The 21,503-nt window shown below is 49.8% G+C and overlaps 1 protein-coding gene across 1 annotated transcript in view; it reads right to left on the reverse strand.

Annotated features, from left to right (window-relative positions):
- Window positions 1-21,503, reverse strand: part of GRIK3 (glutamate ionotropic receptor kainate type subunit 3) — a 226,651-nt gene that overhangs the window by 7,405 nt on the left and 197,743 nt on the right. Inside the window, exons 11-13 of the mRNA XM_008059978.1 lie at window positions 18,139-18,362; window positions 12,761-12,879; window positions 10,067-10,284 (exon numbers count right to left, since the gene is read on the reverse strand). Coding sequence (XP_008058169.1) covers window positions 10,067-10,284; window positions 12,761-12,879; window positions 18,139-18,362 — 561 coding nt within the window. The remainder of the gene's footprint in view (window positions 1-10,066; window positions 10,285-12,760; window positions 12,880-18,138; window positions 18,363-21,503) is intronic.

Raw genomic sequence — 21,503 nt, forward strand, 5'->3', positions numbered from 1 at the left:
CAGTGATGCCTCCTTGTGCACAGGGCCTTTGTGGGCGGGAGGGTGGGGAGGGCAAAGTGCTGTTTCCCTGCTCCAAATTTATCTGCACTAAAACCAAAGGCATGAAAGGGCTCAGATGCCCGCAGCTCTCCCTGGACTGCTCTGGGTCCTCGGCCTGCCCTACTTTTAGCCACTCCTGCTCTCCAGCTACTCCCACCCCACATGATTCTCACTTCTATTGCCTCCAAGCCTCTCCCCCATCCCCAGATAGTCCTCCACCCAGCTCTTCCTGCAGTCCCAGGCTCTCCCCATGCTATCCTTTGCCCTTAGAAATATTCCTGATGTCCAGCTTTTCTGACTCCTCAGATGTTTTTTATTTTCTAGGTAATTTCTGAGAAGCAGATTTTTCCATTTCCAACTTCTTCCTTTCCCCCTGTTCCTTTCTCACTCCCCCAGATTCTTCCATGGTAGGAAGCTTCTCAAGGACTCCCAGTGATCCCCGTCTCTGGTAGTCACACCTTTATGTAATCCCCTCCTCTCCAGTGTAGGCTGGACCTAGTGACTTGCTAGAAATTCCCCCCCAAAATGATATGGGATGCCACATCCAAGATGGGGTTACAAGAGACTGTGACTTGCACTCTCTCTGCTCTTCTCACTCTGATGAAAGTCAGCTGCCATGCTGTGAGTCACCCTACAGAGAGTCCACAGGGTGAGGAACAGAGGACAGCTTCTGGTCAAGTCAGCAAAGAACCGAAACCCTTGGTCCAACCAACTGCCAACTGCAGCATAAACCACACCTCGACTCGGCTGCAGGAGGGACCCTGATTCAGAGGACTTGGCCAAGCTGCCCTGGATTCCTGGCCCACAGGCTGTGAGGCAGCACATGTTGTTGTTGTAAGACACTGTTTTGGGTAATGTGTTATGCAGCAATAGATAACTTATCCACCTCTTACCCACATACTCATGGGAGCTATTCCTGTTCCCAATACAGTCACTTTTTCAGGTAATCATCAAATGCAACTATGGCTATAATCAGATTACCCAAGTCTAACCATCCTGCTTTGCCCAATACATATGCTCCCCAGATACTCTGCTCTCCTGGTTATTGGAACCTAAATACTGTTCTCCCTCCAGTGACTCCAGCTCCTCAGCTCCTTTCCATTCCTGTCTCTTCTGCTTTCCAATTCTTTCTTTTACCAGAGATGGGAACAAGGGGTGGATGAAGCAATTATACCTCCTAATGCATCCATCCACCTATCCACCCACCCATCCATCTATATTCTCCCATTTATCCATCTATCCACTCATCCATCTACTCATTTACCCGATCATGCTCTCACCCACACATCACCAATAGTTCATTCAACTATCTGACTATCCACTTGCCTGTTACCCATCCGTCCGTCAGTCCATCTATCCATCCACCCATCCATCCTCTCCCACAATCCACTCATCTATCTACCCACCCACCTCTCTGTCCGCCTGTTCATCCATCCATCCATCCACTTATCCATCTCCAGCCCCCAACTAGCCATCCTCTTCTCCTCCTCACCTCTCTTACCCACCCACTGCTCCATGCTACCAGTCATCCATCCAATACATCAAGTCCTGACAAAAGTAACTTGACAATGAGTCACTCAGGGATCCCTGCCCCACTCCTCCTGTCTCAGAATGGGATGAGAGCCTCTCCCCTTTCTCCAAACTCCTCCTCCAAATCCTCCCCCCACCCCAACACCTCATTCCTCCTATATACAGACTTGCCTGACATCAAAACATGTGCTCTTTCCAGTAGCACAACCCCATAGATGGAGACAAATTTCAGTTGGGGGCTGGAGGGAGTGCTGAGGCAGTTGAGCTTTGAGGAAAGTCACTAGTGGGTAAACTGAATGAGGAAGATGGGAAAGGACACCAGAGTGCTTGGGTCAGTTAAGATGGGAGGTGACACCAAGGCATAAAGCTGGTTGTGACACTGATCTCAAGAGGTTCCACCCTCCTGCCTCCAGTGACAACAGATTTACTGCCTCCACCACCTTTAGGCAGATGGGTCCGAGGTCTGCTTCCCTAGAATGGCCTCCCACTGTCCTTGTTCTCTGTCTTGGGGCCCACATTCTCAGCCCCATGGTCTCAGTTTCCCCTTAGTTCTGTCCTTGAGTGATTCTATGATCCCAGGTCTCAACCCTGAAGGGGTTCCTTCTGGCATGTCTGGGGCAGGGAGTGGTAAAATACAGCCCATCCTGGACCTCGCTGCCAGTGTTCACCCTGGTGCTGTGGTATTAGGGTCAGCAATCATTCCCACACTCCCACTTATACACAGAAACACATGTAGAATTGTCCATACAATCACTCACACAGGGACTCAGGCAGTCTGACTGGCTATGCTGCCCTCTTCCCGGAAATCCTTCTTCTGGAATTTCCAGCCCCTCTCCCATCTCTGGTCACCATAGGCCTGAGTTTCCCATCCCTGGCCTGAGATACAGTCATCACCCCAGTGAGCAGAGCCCCACGTACCCACAGCTCCTGCATCACCCTGCCTGTCCCAGCCCTGGTGGGAACCTTAATCAGGACTGCATCAGGGCCAGTCACCCAAATCAATTAATGGAATAATCTGGAACAGCCAATACAGGGCCCTGTGCCAGGATAGAGATGCTTTTTTTGTCAGGCAAATTGGCAAGAAAGTAAGTTTCAGGCTCACAACTTTCAATTCCAACCTTTTCAAAGAAGCAAATTGATTTTTCCCAACCGAAGATACTTAATCTCCAGAATTTAACATTTTTGTACAAGAGAATGTATATACGTCTATATATACATACATAAATATACATTTCAATTCCACAGGGTGTTGAATTTCAGGGAGTATATGCCAGGAGGCAGTGGCAGTGGGATTCCATGCAGGCCCTGGGTATTTTCCATACTAGCGAGAAGACCTTTTCCCATATTAATTGGCTTTCTTAACCCTGGGGGTGGAGTCTTTGGCCTTATTGGACCCATGAACTTGAGCAGTTAATCATTTCTCTTGGGCTGTTTCTGTGGGGACAAGGAGGTCTCTTTGAGTCCACAGCCTCTGCCTGCTGTCATAACCTCCCCACCGCCCAGCAAGGACAAACTAGCTGACCCTCTGTCGCAGAAGCAGCCCCTGATGTCTGCACTGACCTGAGGCTTGCTTGCTGGGGGCTAAAGGCCAGGGTAGAGGTCACAGGAGAAGTCACACCAGCATGGGTTCCAATGCCAGCTCCTTCTGTGCCCACGGGCAAGTGACATTACATCTCTCTCTCACTCTCTCTTTTTTTTTTTTTGAGTTGCAGTCTCACTCTGTCGCTCAGGCTGGAGTGCAGTGGCACACTCACAGCCACCCCAGCGTCAACCTGTTGGGCTCCAGCCAACCTTCCACCTCAGCCTTCCAAGTAGCCAGAACTACAGGCACATGCTACCATGCCCCGCTAATTTTTTATTTATTGTAGAGATGAGGTCTCGTCAAGTTGCCTGGGCTGGTCTTGAACTCACGGGCTCAGGCAATCCACTCGCCTCGGACCCCCAAAGTGCTGAGATTGCAGGTTGAGCCACCGAGCCCAGTCAACATTACATCTCTAAGTCCCATTTTCCACATCTGTAAAATGGGGTTAGAAGAGCACCTCTTACATAGGGTTATCATGAACATTCAACAAGAAAAGGCATGAAGTGTTTAACACAGAGCCTGTCCCTAGGGCCTGGCAAGTGGCCAGTGCCACTGTTTTTCTTTAAGTCTTTGTTTTCTCATCTGTAAGTTGAGGATACTAATTCCCGTATGGAAGAGTTGCTATGGAAATTAAATGACATAAATCTCAGGGGTAGAAAACAGCAGCCAGGCAGGGGTCAGAAGAACTAAAGAGGGCTGAGTGGGAGTCTGAGTGGGAGACAAACATGACCTCTCTGCTCTGAACAATTGTTGCTAATTATTTTTAAAAAATACATATATAAATAGGCAATATGTGGCCCCCAAATCATGTCTGTGGGCTGCACAGGCCTATGGATCATGAGTTTGCCACAATAAACATTTGACGTGCATTGAATGCCTACTTTGTCTCAGGTACTATCCTGAGCTGTACACATGAATTACTCCATCTAATCATCCCCATAACTGTCTGAGGTGGGTACTATCATCATATTCATTTCATAGGTGAGAAAACCAAGGCACAGAGAGGGCTTCAGTAACTCAGTAGTTTTCCATAACTTCCCCGTCATCCCTGGCCCTTGCTTGCGCCTATCACTGCTCCTTTCCTCCCTTCTCTGGATTTCTTCCATTCTGAGGACCTTGGGGCTCCTCTGGAAGTATCTAGCTCTGTGCAGAGGCAGGCGGCCACCCTGTGATCGGAGGCACCAACGTCCTTCACAAAGCCCAGCAGACCCAATCCAGAGGGATCTGGAAGAAGGGAGACTCTCCAGGTGCCACTGGCTGGTCCTCTTCAACGTGTGCCAGCTGAGTCACCTGCCTCAGGAGGAAACTGTGGGGCCAAAGCACAAAAGGGGCCCACCTGCTTCCCTGGCTTCCGGTCAGAGGAGAGAGCCTTTGACCCGAGTGCTCCTGTGTGCCTGGCCCTGGGTTAACCCCTGTATGCACAGGAGCTCAGATCCTCTTACCAATTGCTGTATGCACAGGAACCAGATCCTCTTGCCAATTGCCGCCCGGCGAAAATCATTCTCCATGTCCCACAGGTGAGCAAGTTGAAGCTTGAGAAGTGAAGGGACTTGCCCAAAGTCACCGGTGGAGACATCACCTGACACTCAAATTCTGGTCTGTCTGCCTTTAAAATTGATGTAACTTGATGGTACCAGACTGTACCACACTGAATTCTGCCTGGGCACTGCATTTTGATCCTCCTGCCTGCTTCTGCTTGAAACCAGGGCTAAGGCTCGTTGTGAGAGAGGCTGGCTGTGGGGCAGGAGAAACTGGAGCACTGAGTCCTCCAGGACCCTGCGGCTCAGGCAAGAGTCCACCGTGCAGCTGGCGGCACGGTGGGCTGGATGGTCTCCCCAAGCACCTTCCAGGACAGACGCCAGGCCTGAGGCTGTGCAAGGGAGAGGGCTTGATGATGCACAGGGACCCGGGGAGCCTGGCATTCTTGGCCCCCAGCTCTCATTCTCCTAAGCTGCCATCCCTCCCGTCTTGATGTGCTCTCCCACCCAGCACTGAAAAGGGCTAAGTGCTTGGAGAAGCTGTCTTCCGACATTCTCTGCCTTCAAAGCCACCCGGCCCTCCCTGCAAAGAACATGCTTTCTCAACGTTCTTCTTTACATTTGCCTACGTATTTTTACAGCCAAACAGTGCTTTCAAAGGCCTCCTTTTTCATCTCCTAATTAATTTTTATCTTCCAAGACGGAGAGAGGACAACACAGGAGACGTTGTTTGTGATGTCTGCTGCTCCTTGACAACTCTTCAAATGAAATTTCCTTTGGGAGGATGGGGCTGTGGGTGGGGGCGAGGGATGGAGAGCCCCCCAAGAGCCTGATGTCCCACTTTCTATTGCTGTTCTTTGGACAGAAGCGGGGTCCCCCCCTGTGGTCCACTCTCAACCAGGGGGGTTTGGGACTGTAAGCAGCCTAACCAGGAGCATGCTAACCACAGAAAAGAAGAGCATCTGCCCTGTACTTGGGATGGTCATGGCAGGCTGTCTGCTTGCTTCCTCCCTCCACACCATCTCCTGCATTTGTGCCACTTTGCTCCTGCCATCTTTTAATTCCATCCTTTCATTCAACAATGGCATCCACTCAACATGTATTATTTGAGCAACTACGATGTGCCAGGACTGTGCTGGGCTGGACATATGGGCAACTGACTAGCTTCATTTGTCCCGGACTGACTCCTCGGGACTGTGACTGGGTCCTCTGAGAAGCAGTTTGGATGTAGCGACAAAGACCATAGATAGACACTAGAGCCAGACTGCTTGGGTTCAAATCCCAGCTCTGCATTCCACTTGCTGTGTGAGGTTAGGCAAGTCAGTTAACCTCTCTGGTTAACTTCCATCAGTGTCAAATGGAGATGATGATAATAATCTACCTTACAGGATTGTATGAGGATGTTATAAGTAAAACAGGTTAAGTGCTTGGAACGATGCCTGTCACACAGTAAATACTCAATAAGAGTTACTGTCATTGTTGACTTGGCCAATGTCTCCTAGACATCCCATGGCTACTCCTGGAGTGTCCCCCCGTCAGCCCCAGTGCCAGTCTCACCATATACTCTCACAGGCAAGGGAGAGGACTGCTCCTCTAGAGTGGATGTGGGAGAGGCACTCTGTGTGCAGACAGAATATCTGACCCGGTACCTGGCTCCACCACTGATATGCTGTGTGATTGCGGGCAAGTTACCACCCCTCTGGGCCTCTGTTCCTCTAGGTTAAACTCAGGTCTCCTTCCGGTTCTAACTTCCAAACATTCTGTGATAATAAGGAGGCTACCACCCAGGGGAAAGGCAAGACCAGGAACCAGGAAGTCCAACTGTATGTGGGGGTGGGTTGCACGGCAGAGGACCATCAGGTAGGTATTGCGCTTCCAGCTCCTCACTGGGGGAGGGGGCTTAGAGTATCCACATCTAGACTCCGCTCCACCTACACTGCAGTCCCACCGCTGCTGCCAGAGACAGGGAGACTAGGCAAGAGAAGCTTCGCTTGAGTTAAGGCAGGAGACTATGTGGCCGGACACAAAGAGGAATTAATCGATTGTCAGGAGAGCATGGAAGTGGAGCTGGCTCTGCAGGGGGACGTGGAGCTGTTGTTTCTGGCCCACAGGTCCTTGTGAGCATGGGGCCGCATGCTCCCGTGTCCCAGCTGGGTGGCAGCATCTGTGTCTCTCCTCTGCCCTCCTCGCTGTGCTGTTGCAGGGATGGTAGGTGAGGGCGGAGTAGGCTGCGGGAGGTGCTGCTTGATGCTGAGGGCAGCGGCTCAGTGGGGAGCTGGGACCAGGCTCTTGGAAGCCAATCTGAGCATCTTAGCATGGAGGGAGGCAAGGGCATCCAATCAGCAGCAATGAGCCTGCACCAGGCTTATTTATGCCGTTTCTCTTTGATCGGGAGCCCTGCTTAGAGATGGGCTCATGTGTTATGCATGAGAGATGCTCCGGCGCAGTCAAAGGGCTGGGCTGCAGCCTGGGGACAGGCACGAGCAGGCAGGCAGGCAGGCATGCAGACACATATGGAGGCTAACACACATGCACAGGCACAAGCATGCACGGGTCTTACACACATAGATACATGCATGCATGCGTGGCCATTTCACACACACAGAGGCTAGTATACACACACACAGACATGCATGCATGGGCCATACACAAATACATACACAGACACATATGCATGCATGCATGGGCCATTACACACACAAAGACACATGTGCATGCATGGCCATTACACACACATACAGAGGCTAGTTTATACACACACAAAAATATGCATGCATGGGCCATTACATACACAAACACACACAGACACATATGCAAGCGTTACCGTTACACACACACAGGCTAGTAGACACACACACAGACATACACACATGCATGGGCCATTACACACACAGACACACACAGACACATATGTATGCATTGCTATCACACACACACAGGCTAGTAGACACACACACAGACATACACACATGCACGGGCCATTACACACACAGACACACACAGACACATATGCATGCATGCATGGTTATTACACACATGTACAGAAGCTAGTATACACATATACACAAACATACCTGCTTGCATGGCCATTGCACACACACAAACACAAACACGCAGCACTCCTAGCAGGCCAATATTAGAGCTCGAAGGAGACCTGAGTTTAACCTAGAGGAACAGAGGCCCAGAGGGGCTGGTGATTTGCCCGCGTTCACACAGCAGATCAGTGGTGGAGTCAGGTACCAGGTCAGATATTCTGTATGCTTGTGTTTGTGTGTGTGCAATGGCCATACAAGCATGTATGTTTGTGTGTTTGTGTATACTAGCCTCTGTCCATATGTGTAGTAGCCACGCATGCATTTGTGTATGTATTGTTGTTATTACTAATAGCCAAGAGACACATGCATACATGGCCATTACACATACACACAAAGGTTAGTATACACACAGAGAGAAATACATGCATGCATGGGCCATTACACACAAACACATGGGCTACTAAACACACACAAGTCCATCCCCCCTACACTAGGAACACCCATGCGGACATTCAAGCAGATACATACGTGTATTCATGTAGATGCTCTGGCACACATTTGTATGCATTCCCAGGCATACATCCATATACCCAGATCACAGAGATGCATCACACACATGCTCACCAGTACACACACACACAGATGCAGACACATGTCCAAGCGCAAATACACACATGCACCCAGCAGGCAGACCCTTGTGCATGGGCACATGTATGTACACACACATATACAAGCACACATTTCCACAAAGTACACACTGCCACATGTACATGTGTAGTCATGCATGTCTGCAGGTCCTCACATACTCTTTCATATTCATGATCACACACAGAGTCCCGCAGCACTCCTAGCAGGCCATTGACAATGCTGTTATCTTCCCCTCCCTCACTCTCAACACATGGACATGCCTTAGGTGGTCCTGGTGGTAGCAGCGACATCCAAGAGGAAAGCATCTTTCCTGTATCCTTTCCTTTCACTAAGAAGCTGCTTCCAGCCCCAAGGAGGGATCCTAGGGAGGCTGGGCTGGGGGTGGAGGGAGAGTGCAAGAGGGTTCCAGGGTCCTGGAGGTAAAATGCTTTCCCTCCCAGCCTCTTCCTTCTCTCTTCACTTGGGCCCCACCAGATCCTCCATCTATCAAGCTGAGACTTAGCCTCAAAGGAGGCAAGGGTTGGGGGACAGGGACCCGGAGCCCAGAGGAGAGAAAGACACTCAGGCTTCCAGACTGACTGAAAACAGCTGATTAACAAACAAATAAATGAACGGGCCCACAGTTGCAGAGTTCCCAAACCCTGGTGGTTTCTGATACATAATTAATTAAAGCAGTGATTCTCAAAGTATGGGCCTGGAACTTGTTAGAAATGTGCATTCTTGACCCCATCCCCGACCTACTGGATCAGAAATTCTGGGGATGGAGCCCACAAGCTGTGTCTCAACAAAGCCTCTAGGAGATTTGGATGCACATTCAAGTCTAAGAACCACTAGCCTGAAGTATGGGCTTGGAGGAAGGCAGGTCTGGGTCAGCATCTGGCTCCTCCAGTTGTGGGTCCTTGGACAAGCCACGCAACTGCTCTGAGCCTCAGTTTCCACACGTGTAAAATGAAAATAGAGTACCAACCTCACAGGATTTGTCAGGAAGATTAACCAAGGCCTAGCATTTAGCACAGCGCCTGGCCCACTGTGAGGTCTCAGTGGCGGAAGCTATTGTTGTTATTACTTCAATTTCTGGAAGAACATTTACAGTCACTGGCTTTTAGGGTCAGCCCGAGTCTTCTAAACCCTCAGCTACTCTGGTAGAAGGCGAGGAAACATTAGGGCACTGAGCCAACACTATATAAAACAGGAGGAAGGATAAAGTCATGGCCAGACACCCATTGCAGCAGTCACTTGAGAATGCGACAGGGACTGTATTTGAAGACACCAGCTTTGCTAGAGTATAACATGCTAAGTCATGCTTGTAAATTCTTGTTCAAATTTTAAGCCTCCTCCCCTCCTTGAGGATTTGGTCCCTACTGCCATCTCAGGCAGGCCTCATGGACATGGACAACACTGAGATCCAAAGCCTAGACCTGTCTGTGTCTGGGCTTTCTCCTCCCTGTCTTTTCTCCAGGCTCCTCTCTCCACCTGCCTTTCTCTGATGACTTAAGCAATCATAACACACTCACACCACTTGTCTCAGGTACAGAAACTTCTAGAATTTGGGCTGAGACCAACTCATATGGCTGACATCACCATAGCTCCCCAAAGTCAGCTGACCCTAACAGGGAGGGGCTGAGTCAGGGGGTTTCTGGCCCATTGGCTCTGTGTGGTGAGGAAAGGACAGAGACTCCCTTCCCTCTTCTGTAAAGTCAAGGGACCGGGAAACATCAGCTCATGGTGCTGCAAGAGGAGGGAGAGGGCCTCACCTTGAAGAAGGTCATGGTGGCCCCGTCCTTGACAGCCCCATACTCGATTTTGGTTTGCTTGGCCAGGTCATCGGCAGAGTCGATGGGTGATTCCATGCGCTCCACAGTCAGAAAGGCAGCCAGGTTGGCCGTGTAGGAGGAGATGATGATGAGTGTGAAGAACCACCAGATGCCACCAATGATGCGTGTGGACAGAGCTTTAGGCATCAGTTCAGATCCTGGGCAAAGGAAGCAGACGTGGTCCCTCACAACATCCAGACCAGGGCTGCTTGAGTCCCCTGGGTCATGGACTACGCTGACCCTCTAATAAAAGCCAAGACCCTTTCCCCAGACCAGCAGTTCTCAGAAGTGTGGCCCCTGTACCAGCAGACTCAGCATCCTGGAAACTTGTGAGAAATGCACATTCTTAGGCTCTACCCTAGAACCTACTGAATTGGTAATTTTGAAGGGCGGGACCCAGCAACATATGCTTTGAATATGCCCTCCAGGTGATCCCGACACAGACTGATATTTAAGAATCACTGCTCTAGAGCATCGCACACATCCATAACATCTCACAGGCTCTTCAGAACCTCTGATGCCTAACTGTGGACCACTTGTCCGAACCGTTGGGTTCTTGAGTGAATCCTGCTCCCAACTCTCTCTGTGATTGTATGCCAAACACTTAACCTTTCTGGGACTCTGCAAAACATGGAGAATTGTCATTTCTCTGTCCCAGCATCACATAAAACTATGATGCTGCAATGATATAATCTGAGAAAAAAATTGCGTTGGAAATCCAAGTGATATACAAATATAAGATTGTTATGTGGTGCTTCGCAGGAGGGAGAAAATCAACATTTTTTGAAGCTCTTTGCTGAAATAGATCACTCTTCTTCGCCGACCTTGGGTGTGGAGCACAATTTAGATGAAACCTTCCACCTGAAGTAATTAACTAGGTGGCTTTCAAGAGATTTAAATAGCAAGTGACTCCTGAACTTTCCAGAATATTTGGACCTACAATCTGAAAAGCGTCTGCTTTGATATGGATGATTTTTTTTCTCAAAGAAATCACTCAAGGGAGAGTTTTTCAAATACATAACTATTTTTCTCCCTCCTAATCAAAACCACGCAGAGAATACATCAGGGGCCGGTGCTTTGAATAGCAGCAGGAGGTGGGAGAGGAGAAGCTATTACTGCATTGAGGGGCGTCCAGGTCCTTCCCAACTGTCACCGAACAAAGATGATGGACAAAAAAGCAAGGTGAGGCTTCAGGACACTCACTAATAGCGGGAAACAGATTGAGGCACTTCCCTTGAAAGCTGCTTGTCACTTCCTAGCTGCTGGGGAACGCTGTGGCTGCTCTGCTTCTTCGCCCAGGCTGGTCATACCCCACCTTCCCAAGTTGCTCCAAGCTGGAGTTTGTGCTGCCCCAGAGGAAGAGTGGCTTATTTCAGTCGTGTGCTTGGTGAGCTCTGCCTGGCTTGTTGGACCCCTGCCTGGGCCCAAGTCCCTGTCCTCACCTCTGCCATGCTGAGAGGTCCCTCGCAGGTGGGACAAATTTACTTTTTTCTCTCCTCCTTTCTTCAAGTTCCCAGTACAGGGTTTGACATGTAGTGGCACTCAGAACACATTGGGATAGTACCATACATTCATTCATTTGGCATTTGCTGATGGACATTTCTTCAGAAGCAGGGTTTGTGCTGGGCCTTGAGGTTACACACAGATGAGTGAGGGATAAGGGAATCTTCTTTGTCCCTTGAAGCCAATTTCCTGCCCTCAGGGGGATGCTTGTACAGTCAGGGACTTTGGTTATCCCCATGCCCTGAGATAAGAGGTCTGGACATGGGACTCCATGGGCAGGAGCAATGAGCAGAGGGCCAGCAGGGCTGGGGGAGGGGAGTGGCATCCTCCCTGGGGGTCTTTCCTCTCCTGGTGCCTGCCCTCCGGCCCTTGGTATCCCTGTATCTCACTCCTTGTAGTGGGAGCAGGTGCTTTGCTTTCTGAGATATCCAAGGAGCTGCAGGTATTTCCAAAGGGTGGGGATGCCAGGGCAGGGTCAGGTGCAGCACACTGGGCCTCCCTCCTGAGAGAATTGTGTCCTTCTGTGTATGTCATCTCTGATGCACTCAGGCTAAAGTCACTGCCCCACCCATGACCCCTCCTACTCCTAGGCACCCCTCAGCCAGGTGGGCACCGAGTCCTGTCCATGCTACATCCTGAAGTTCTCTTAGTCCACCTCCATCCACTTCCCCTGGGACCACAACTCGCTTCAAGTCTCATCATCTCATTCCTGCAATGACCTCCCATCCAGCCTCTCTGCCTCTGGTCTTCCCTTATCCACAGCCCAACTTTGCTCAGTCGGATCCAGTGGTGATGAGGTCATAGGTGGGATCAACTCCAGTCAGCAGGATGCTTTACGACCATGTCAGCTGGAGCAAGAGGCGGTTGGGCATGCATCCTGCATGACATGGGCCAGGTGGTTTATCTGCTTGCACCTCAGACTCCGAGTTGGCTCTAGCCACAGTAGTGGTGAAGAGTGGGAGTCTGAGGCGAGGGCACACAGCTGGGTAACCTGGGTGTCTCTAGCCTTCTGATGGTTCAGCAGGGTCTGAGGCTGCCCCCGGAGGGAGGGCTGTCTCCTCTAACACCACAGTGGATGAAGACCTCTTAGAGAGAGAAGACCCCAGAAGAAGGCCCTGAGGGGTCACATACCTTGCTGCATCAGGGACCCCATTCCGAACCAGAAGCTATTAAGCAGAGTGAAGTTATTTTCCACCACCTCGGAGCCAGGGTTGCACGGGTGAGCATCATACCACTCGTAAGGGCTGAACCTGCAGTGGGAAGAGGGGGCAATCAGGCCGCGCTGTGGGGACACCGGAATGCGGGGTATCCACACCATGGCAGGTGGTGGCTTAGCAAACAGGGATGTGCCAGCCACTTCAGCGGCATACTCTCATCATTCTGCCGGGAACCAGGGAATGGGAACTCAGGGTCATTTTTCTTCTTGTTCTTTACTGTTAGTGCCTTTTCTGGTTATAAAAGTAATGCAGCAGCATCTCTTAAAATTAAAAGTGCACATGCCCTTCAACCTAGCAATTCTCATTATTCAACCTGGAAAAAATGCTCTTATATGAGCATAAAGAAATGTGATAAACACAAGAGTGTTTATCAAAGTGTTGTTTGTAATAGTGGAAAACTGGAAACAACCTAAATGTCCTTCCATAGCAGGATGGTCAGCTAAATGAGGCAACAACCATCCTTTGAAATATTATGTGGCAGTTAAAAGAGAATGAGATAATTCTAGATGTACCAGCAGGGAAAGATCTCCAACACACATTGTTTGGCTAAAAAGAAACAGCAGTAAAAAAATAAGAACAATATGAGCACATTTATATAAATAGATTCCTGAAGACATAACCATATAGTTCTTTATGTATATTCATATGCAAATGTATCCAAAAGGGTCTGGAAGGATCCACATATTAAAAATATCAGCTTTTACCTCTGGGGAGGGGAGTCAGAATAGTACAAGGAACTTCAGGAAGGCCTGTTGCTTTATATGCGCTATATAAATTTTAAAAAATGAGAACATGCTTTTGAATTTTTGCTATAATAAAAAAACCTTAAGACAGAAAAAAGTGGAAGACACTATAAAATATTCAAACAGTATAGAAGAATGCAATTTAAAAGTGAAAGTACTCTAGCATCCTACACCCTGGGGAGAACAATGCATTATATAATTTTTCAGATTTTTGTCTTTGAATATACAAATACGTATATGACAGGAAAAATTGTTATTTAAAGCCCCCTACTGCCTTCTAAGGAAGAAGAGTCCTGATTACTGAAGGGAATCTTTGTTTATTGCCTGAGTTCCAGTCGAGGGCATCTAAGTTTAAAGAAGCCCCTGGAGAAGGCCCCTGGCTGGGCACTGGGCTTGAGGGGGGAGGCGTTAGGATGCTGGGCTCAGAAGCATGGGGAAGAGACAAGTCCAGTGGAATTCGTTTTGTTTAAAAATGTGATGCCCTTTAAGAGCGATGTTGTGATGTCCTTTTTCCATCTCCATTCCAGAAGCTTTGATACATTATACATTGATCACCAATGCTCATGTGGGAAGAATTTAGTTTTCATGAAGTGGGAAGATCCCTCAAATAGGAAATTCCAAAGTGAAAGCTTCAAATCAAGATGAGGATTTTCAAAGTAAAGGACTGTGAACTGGTTAGAGACTCTAAAATCCACAAGGAAGAAGTCTGGGATCAAGAGGGCAGAGATGAGAGATTGTTGTGAGAAGGGCTTTATGAAAAACCTTTGGAGAGCTGGGCATCCAGAAAACTCCTTCCCCACCAGTCGAGGGAGGGGCTTCCTGGGGGGGCTGGGGCACTCCACGAGTGGCCCTGTAATTGAGTGGAGGTGCTGGGGGAGCCTGGAGGGAAGGGGTTGGGCCAATGGGTGCTCCATAGGTAGAGGCAGGCGTGTACCTGCTGCATGGTATTGGCCCGCAGGCCCAGGGTCCATCTGGACCTGGGTCTGCAGGGCCCATGCAGAAGGGAGATCCAGTCCCGGCCTGCCTTGACTCCACCCTAGAAAGGCAATGGGATTCCCCAAAGAGAGGCCACAGGGCACAGCAGAAGGACCAGAGGCTCCATGGGAAGAGGGTCCTGCCAGAGGGGCCATGGGGAGGGCACCTACCTCTGCACACCCTGAAGGGTGGGGTGGGAGACAAAATAAAGATGACTTCTGAAGAGATCTTGTGCGTACTGCTCTTTCAATGTATCAGTTACACACAAATACATAATATACATATGATGTCTTTTAAACACCAAAATTACCATACTGCATCATGATCATACCCTAGACCTTGGTTTTCCACCTGGTGTCACCAACCTCTTTCAGGCCAGCTCTTCTGGGTCTACATCATACCCACTTTGTAGGTATTTTTAACCATTCCTCTACCGAAGAGCACTTCAGTTGTCCCATTTCCCACTGTTGTACACTCTGCTGGAAGGAGCATCCTTGGACACACCTCTGTGGGGACTAGAGCTTTGCTGAAAAGGCTTTCTAGGCTTGGGAGCACTCTAAAGTGTGGCTCCATGGTGATGTTTCCATAGGATGAGTTCCCAGAGATGCAGTTGCTTATCATGATAAAGATAACTGGTTCTAGAATGGCCTCTTGGTTAGCAAGTGCTGTTATAAGCTGGGGTCTTCACCGCCTTCTGAGAGGCAATAGTATGCTAGGTGCCTGTTTTACAGATGGGGAGGCCACTGGGATCCTGCAGTCAGCGGGACAAAGAGTCTAACCCTGAAGCCACAGGAGAGAAGAGGAGAGGGAGGGTCACTGGATGAGGAAGAAAGGCATCACTTGGAATTAATGGTGGATCTTGGATTTTCAGCTTGCGTCTGAAAGGGCTTCTCTTGAGTGACAAGTAGGAGCTGGAAATAGTCAACCTGGAGGCACTCCACAGAGATGACTACTCTCCAGCCCAGCCATAGAGGTGTAGTCAGGGAAAGCCTTCTTTTCTCTGGGATAGTCATCTGCCAGATGTAGCCATGATGTGGCTCCCAGGGGCTGGGTGGACAGCTCACTCAGTGCTGCCTCCTGGGTCGGGCACTGAGGGTTATTGCATCATGAATGCCAACTATCCTGCTCTCTGGGGTGAGAAAGTGCCCTCTGCTCCTTCCCTGTTTCCTCCTACCTCACCAGGCACAGACAGAATATCCTAATGGCAAAAAAGGTCTTGCACAGTGCCTGGTGTCTGGGTGATAGACAGGCACAGACAAGGTCAGTTTGCAAGATGGATAGCGCTGTGCCAATCCAAGGCTGCCCAAGTGGGCCTGGGAACCTACTCCCACTTCACAGATCCTATCTGTGTTCAGATCTTCAGTGGCCAGCATGGAATAGTCCAAAGGGCACAGATCACAGGGGTAGGGGCCAGTGGGTCACAATACCCCACAGACATGATGTACTTGGCCCTGATCATGTTGTGAAAAATCAAATTAGTGACTACACAGAAAAATCATGAGATGTCACATAGAAATCTGAATCTCTTTCTGAAAATCATATGCTCTGCAGCACTGGTCTTGCGTCTCTGCTCATGCAGTCTGTGAGGGTTGAGCAGTGGCTACTCCCTTTAGCCAGCTGTGGGCTCTTCTGCTTGCTTCAGGCCTTACCCCTCCCTGTTGCCTATCACCAGGTCCCCCTTACTCTCTTAGGCTACTGTCCGGCCCTGGCAGGCAACTGTGTTTGACATAAAGTTGGCCAAGTCTGGGTGTGAAGCCCCACTTTGCCGAAGGACAGCTTTTTGACTCTAGGTAATGACTTAACCTCTCCGAGCCTCAGTTTCTGCTTCTGTAAATTGAGGATAATTATACTCACCTGACAGGACTGTTGTAAAGATGTGACCAGGCGGGTGCGAGTTGTGTTGTGTGGGTGCCATGCAAGGTGACAATTTACTATGATGTTCTTCCCGGCTCTGTGACCAAAACCCTTGTCCCTCCCTTCTCTTTGCAGGGTCTCCTACCATTCTAGCACCCCAGACTAACCTTGGGAATGGGGCTCCCACCTTTCTGGCCAGGAGGTGGAGTGGAGAGTGGGCTTGACTGCTGGCAGCTGGTGAAAGGCCATGAATGGGAGGGGGAAGGGCAAACGACAAATGGGCAGAGCTGATGCTGGAAATGCCTGAGGGGTTGGAGCCCAGAGGCCCCTGGAGCAGCTAAAATCACTGGGCAAGCAAGCTCTGGAAAGTGGCTCCTGACTTTCAAAGGCTTGTTAGACCACTAAAGACAAGAGATGTAATGAAGGCCTCTCTGCGGCAGGCCCCGCAGCCGCTGGGCCAACCACACAGGGCACCCATGGCAGCCCCAGGCCCCAGACACAGGGCTGGTGGGGGCAGGGCAATTCCATCTCTGCAGCCTTCCCTTTGGTCTCTCTCTGAGTGGGAGGAGGGAGCAGAAGGGACCAGAATAGGGAGAAACCTTTCAAAGAAGGCTCAGGAGAAAAAAAGGTTGAAAACACCAAGTTGTTGGATCTCAAATTGCCTCTCCAGAGAAGGCTCTCTTTGCAACTTTGTTAGAATTTAAAGAAGGAAACAGACCAACAAACAAACAAACAAAAAACAGGCCCGGGGATGAGGCTGGGGTTGGGGCTGGAGCCTGGAGGGAGGGGGCAGAAGGCACTGCCTAGAAGGGAGTAGGAGAGCTAGGTCCAGGAGCTACCAGCTTGGGGCAGGGGCAGACCACTGGCCAGAAGAGTGGGTTGAAGATAAAAGGCTTGGCAACCCAAGCTCAGATGCTTCATGTTCACCAACTGCTGTATCACCTCCACAAGCAGTAAGACTTTCTGAGCCTCGGGTGTCTCCTTTTCAAGGGAGGACTAAATAAGATAATGAGAACTAAATAAGATAATGGCGGTCAGGTACAGAGCACAGTGCCTGGCAAACACTAGGCACTCTCTAAACCTGCCCCTGTGACCTCCTTCTACCACCCACCAACAGGGGTGTACTGTGTCTATTTCATGTGAGCAACCAATGTGCAAGCATGATGCTAGCATCTATCTAGACAGGTAGGTGTGTTTGGGTGCCATGTTCCTACATGTGGGGATGTGCGTGTTTATGAGTGCTGTTCTCTCTGCTGTTGTGGGTTACACAGATACACCCTGTTTCCAAGTCCTAAGCCACCCACTGGGCCACCCAATGCACTGGGCCTGCTGCATCAGGTGCCTGGCCCAGGTGGTACAGCTTTGGGTAATGACCTGACCTCTCCACACCTGCTGATGGGACCCAGATGCAACTTGGCCTCTCCATACCTGCTGAGAGGACCTGGTTGCAACTTGGTCTCTCCATGCCTGCTGATGAGACCTGGGTACAATTGCTGCATCTCAGAGTCATGGACACAGAGCAGGGCAAGGGCCAGGTGATTCAAGCCTGGAGGACCATAGAATGGTCTCGGGGGATACAGGGGGATCTGAGTCTCAGGGAGGGAGAAAGGAGCAGGCACAACAGTGGCCTGAGCTCTGGGCCTTCTGTGCCAGAGGTTGAGGATGTGGGAACATGCCTGGCTCCCTTGGGCCTGAGCTTCTGGCTAAGGAACTGCCTTACCTGGCGATGACAAAGAGGACACAGCTGACACCCAGGTAGGCGAGGAGCACATACATCCAGATGTCTGGGGACAAGGGATTGAGGAAGGAGAAGACACTGGGGTTGGTGCCGTTGGGCTTGCGATACAGGATGCTCACGCCCAGCGTCATGAAGGGCTTGGAGAAGTCGATGGCCTTCTCTCGGACATGGGTGATGGTCAGGGGAGCCACAGCCAGGTCTGCCTTCTGCAACAAGAGACAGACAGGCAGAAAGACTATGAGCAAAGCCTAAGGCCAACAGGAAACAGAACATCTTGTTTGGAGGACAGATGAAGGCGGAGTCAGTTGTCTGAGCTGCAGGTCACTTAACCGCTCTGCAGTTTCAACACCTACTGACCCTCCTTCTGGGTCAGGCTGTGCCGGGGCGACAGGGAGACAATGATGAATTAGACTTAACCTTTGCTCTCCAAGAACCCATGGCCTTGAGGAAGAAGACGTGGTATAAACATGTAGAGAATGGAACCCTGTTAAGGCTCTCTCAAAATGGTGATCCTCTCTCAAAATGGTGCTTTGTCAAATAAACACAGTTCAGCAACCTACAAACATTTAAACATAGCCCGTGTTCTTTATGTGTCTCTCAAACACCAGGAAGAGGACACAGAATCCACCACATCCCTTCTTTAAATCTGCCTTCTTCTCCTGTCCACTTCTTAACTGCTCCACCACATTCTGGATTTTCTATATATCCTATAAGTCTTCCAAAAACTAGTTGGACAAAAATAATGCTCTCCTTGGAGGGTAAGGGCAGGCAAGAAACAAAACAGGCAGATCCAGGGCCTTCACTGACAGAGGGGGCACGGAGGGGAAGGGGAAGACTACAAATGCTCATATGTTAATAAATTGGAGCCCACCACAATTTTAATGAAGGGAATAATTAAAGTTCTATTTCTTTGGCTTGAGCTTTTCCTGATTAACAATTGAAACTCCTTCCTGCCCATCCCATCTCTCCAGCCTTACCCACTGGCCTGCTCCTATACAAGGCCCCATCAAACCCTTCTTTACCACCAAGCTTCCCACACCTGTGCCCTGTTTAGAACGCCCCCTCCCTGCATCTAATTCTTGTTCACTCTAGCTCTGCTCCATGGTGAGGCTCTGCTGGCTGTGCTTGGATGGCCGTCTGTGCCCCACGTGACTTGAGTCTGGTCTGCTTATTTGCCTGTAAGTTCCTGAGTGTGACTGGGGCTGTGGCGGATCCCCTGCTTCCTTCCTCCATCCCCAAACCCCATCTCAGCCTCTGGAATATTTGTTAGTTAATAATGTTCCCTTCTGAGAGGCTGCCCCTTGGGCTCTGGTGGCTATTTACACCACAGAGTATGAACGAATAATCAACCACTTCCCTTCCTCAGGTGGGCAGGACAGAAGAGGAGCTGGGTCCTAAAGGCTAGCGCTAAAGACCCTTTGCTGGTGGAGACCTACTTCTGAAATCCCCTCCCCAGGCAATGCCTCTAGGTAGCTACCCATTGGTGTGGTCCAGTTTCATCCATTGTTTTATGAAATGCAACAGGCACTAGGGATACAGATCTGACCCAAACAGACACAGTTTTTGCCCCCATGGAGCTGACAGTCTATAGGGGAGATGAACAGCAATCAAAGGGTAGCTGCCAACACCAGCTCTATCTTGCTGTCTTAGAAAAGGAACTAGCAACCCAGTCTAACTCATACCTCAAGGGGGAAAAGGCTAGCATGTGGGGGTTGCAGATTCTGGACAGCTCTGCAGGTGCCCAGGCCGGGAAGAGCTGGGAAACAAAGCTTTGATGTTTCCACCTGATGTTTGATGCCTACCCGATGTTTCTCCTTCTAACGGCAGCCCCCATGCCCGATCATGGGCACTTGGAGTCCAAGGAGTCGGTGGACTTCAGAGCCCAGGAAAAGCAGGGAGGAGGAGCTTGTTGTAAAGGGTTATTATGGTAGTACCTTCCTTTTGTAAGTTTCTGAATGTGTGAGTTGGAGTATGCCTGACTGAAGGCAGAGGAAGGAGGAACAGGGCAGCTGCTGCTGCCTCAGCTCCCAGAGCCCTCTCAGTTCAGGGTGTGTACACAGGGAAAAAACAAATCAAGTGAGAACTATCAGGGCAGGTGCGGAGTGGTGAGCACAAGACCTAGGCCCTGCTGTCACAGAGCTTCTAGCAGAGTGAGCCTCTGCTGGGGGCAGCAGAGAGCATTCCTGGGTGGAGCAGAAGCCTGGGTGAGACACCCTGGAAGGTCCCTTTCAGTCCTGAAGTCCCAGGATCTCTATAGTGTTGATGTGACAGGAATGTAGAGGGCCTCTGATTCTAGAATTTGGCCTCTCTCGGTCCTGTCCCTTCTACAGTCACATGCTACATAACAATGTTTTGGTCAACAAGGGCTGCATGGACTATTATACTTATGTATAATCTGAATATGATCTGCATTTTTACTGTGCCTTTTCTACACTTAGATACATAAATACTTAGCACTGTGTTACAACTGTCTGCAGAGTTCAGGACATGCTATACAGGTGTGTAGCCTAGGGGCAATAGGCTCTATGATACAGCCTAGGTGTGCCACCTAGGTGTGTGTAAGTACCCTCCAAAATGTTCAGATGATGAAATCATCTGATGACATTTCTCAGAACGTATTCCTGGCATTAAGCGACACTTGATGGTACATTGCTTTGGGAGGCTCTGTTCTGACTCCAAAATCATTATCATTGCTCAGAATGTATTTGGAACTAGTTTCTGGGAATGGTCTCTGAGGCTTGGAGCGGATTCTCGGGAAGTACCTCAAAGTTAACAGTGCTGACTCTTCCTTGACTTTTGATGGCAAGTTGGATGAGACAGTTATGGCTTGGAGATCAAGGTGTTTCAGTCGATGCTTATTACACCAAAAGATTCCCAGGGACTGGTGAAGAAGTCACCCACAAGGCCACAGGTCCGTTCCCTTCCCTGACACCCTCTCGGAGACTTCAAAATTTCCCCGCCACTCTTCTTGCTCTAACAGGGTTGGAAGGTGGAGGCATTTGTGGCATTCTGTGCCCAGGGCAGTAAGACAACAGATCTTCACTAGGCATTTGGATATGTGTCTCCCCTGGGCTTCAGGAAGAAGGCTGGAGTTCTCCACTTCATCTTTGGTCTAGGCAGGAAATACTACATTTCACCGTTGGTTACAATTTCCCTGAAAAAAGCATTATTTTGTCCAACTTCCCTTGAAAGATCGGAACAGATGTCAAGCCTTTGCTGTTTCAGTTCATTACTCAGAATGAAAGGCCCAATCTTGGCAGGCTCTTCCCACTTGTGCAAGTTTTCTTTGAGGATGATTCATCAAATCATAGGCTGTCAGAGCTGGATGAGAGACCTTCAATTCTACT

This window comes from Carlito syrichta, unplaced genomic scaffold, assembly GCF_000164805.1.
Source record: "Carlito syrichta isolate Samal-C Ts95f unplaced genomic scaffold, Tarsius_syrichta-2.0.1 Scaffold304465, whole genome shotgun sequence".
Taxonomy (NCBI): Eukaryota; Metazoa; Chordata; class Mammalia; order Primates; family Tarsiidae; genus Carlito; species Carlito syrichta.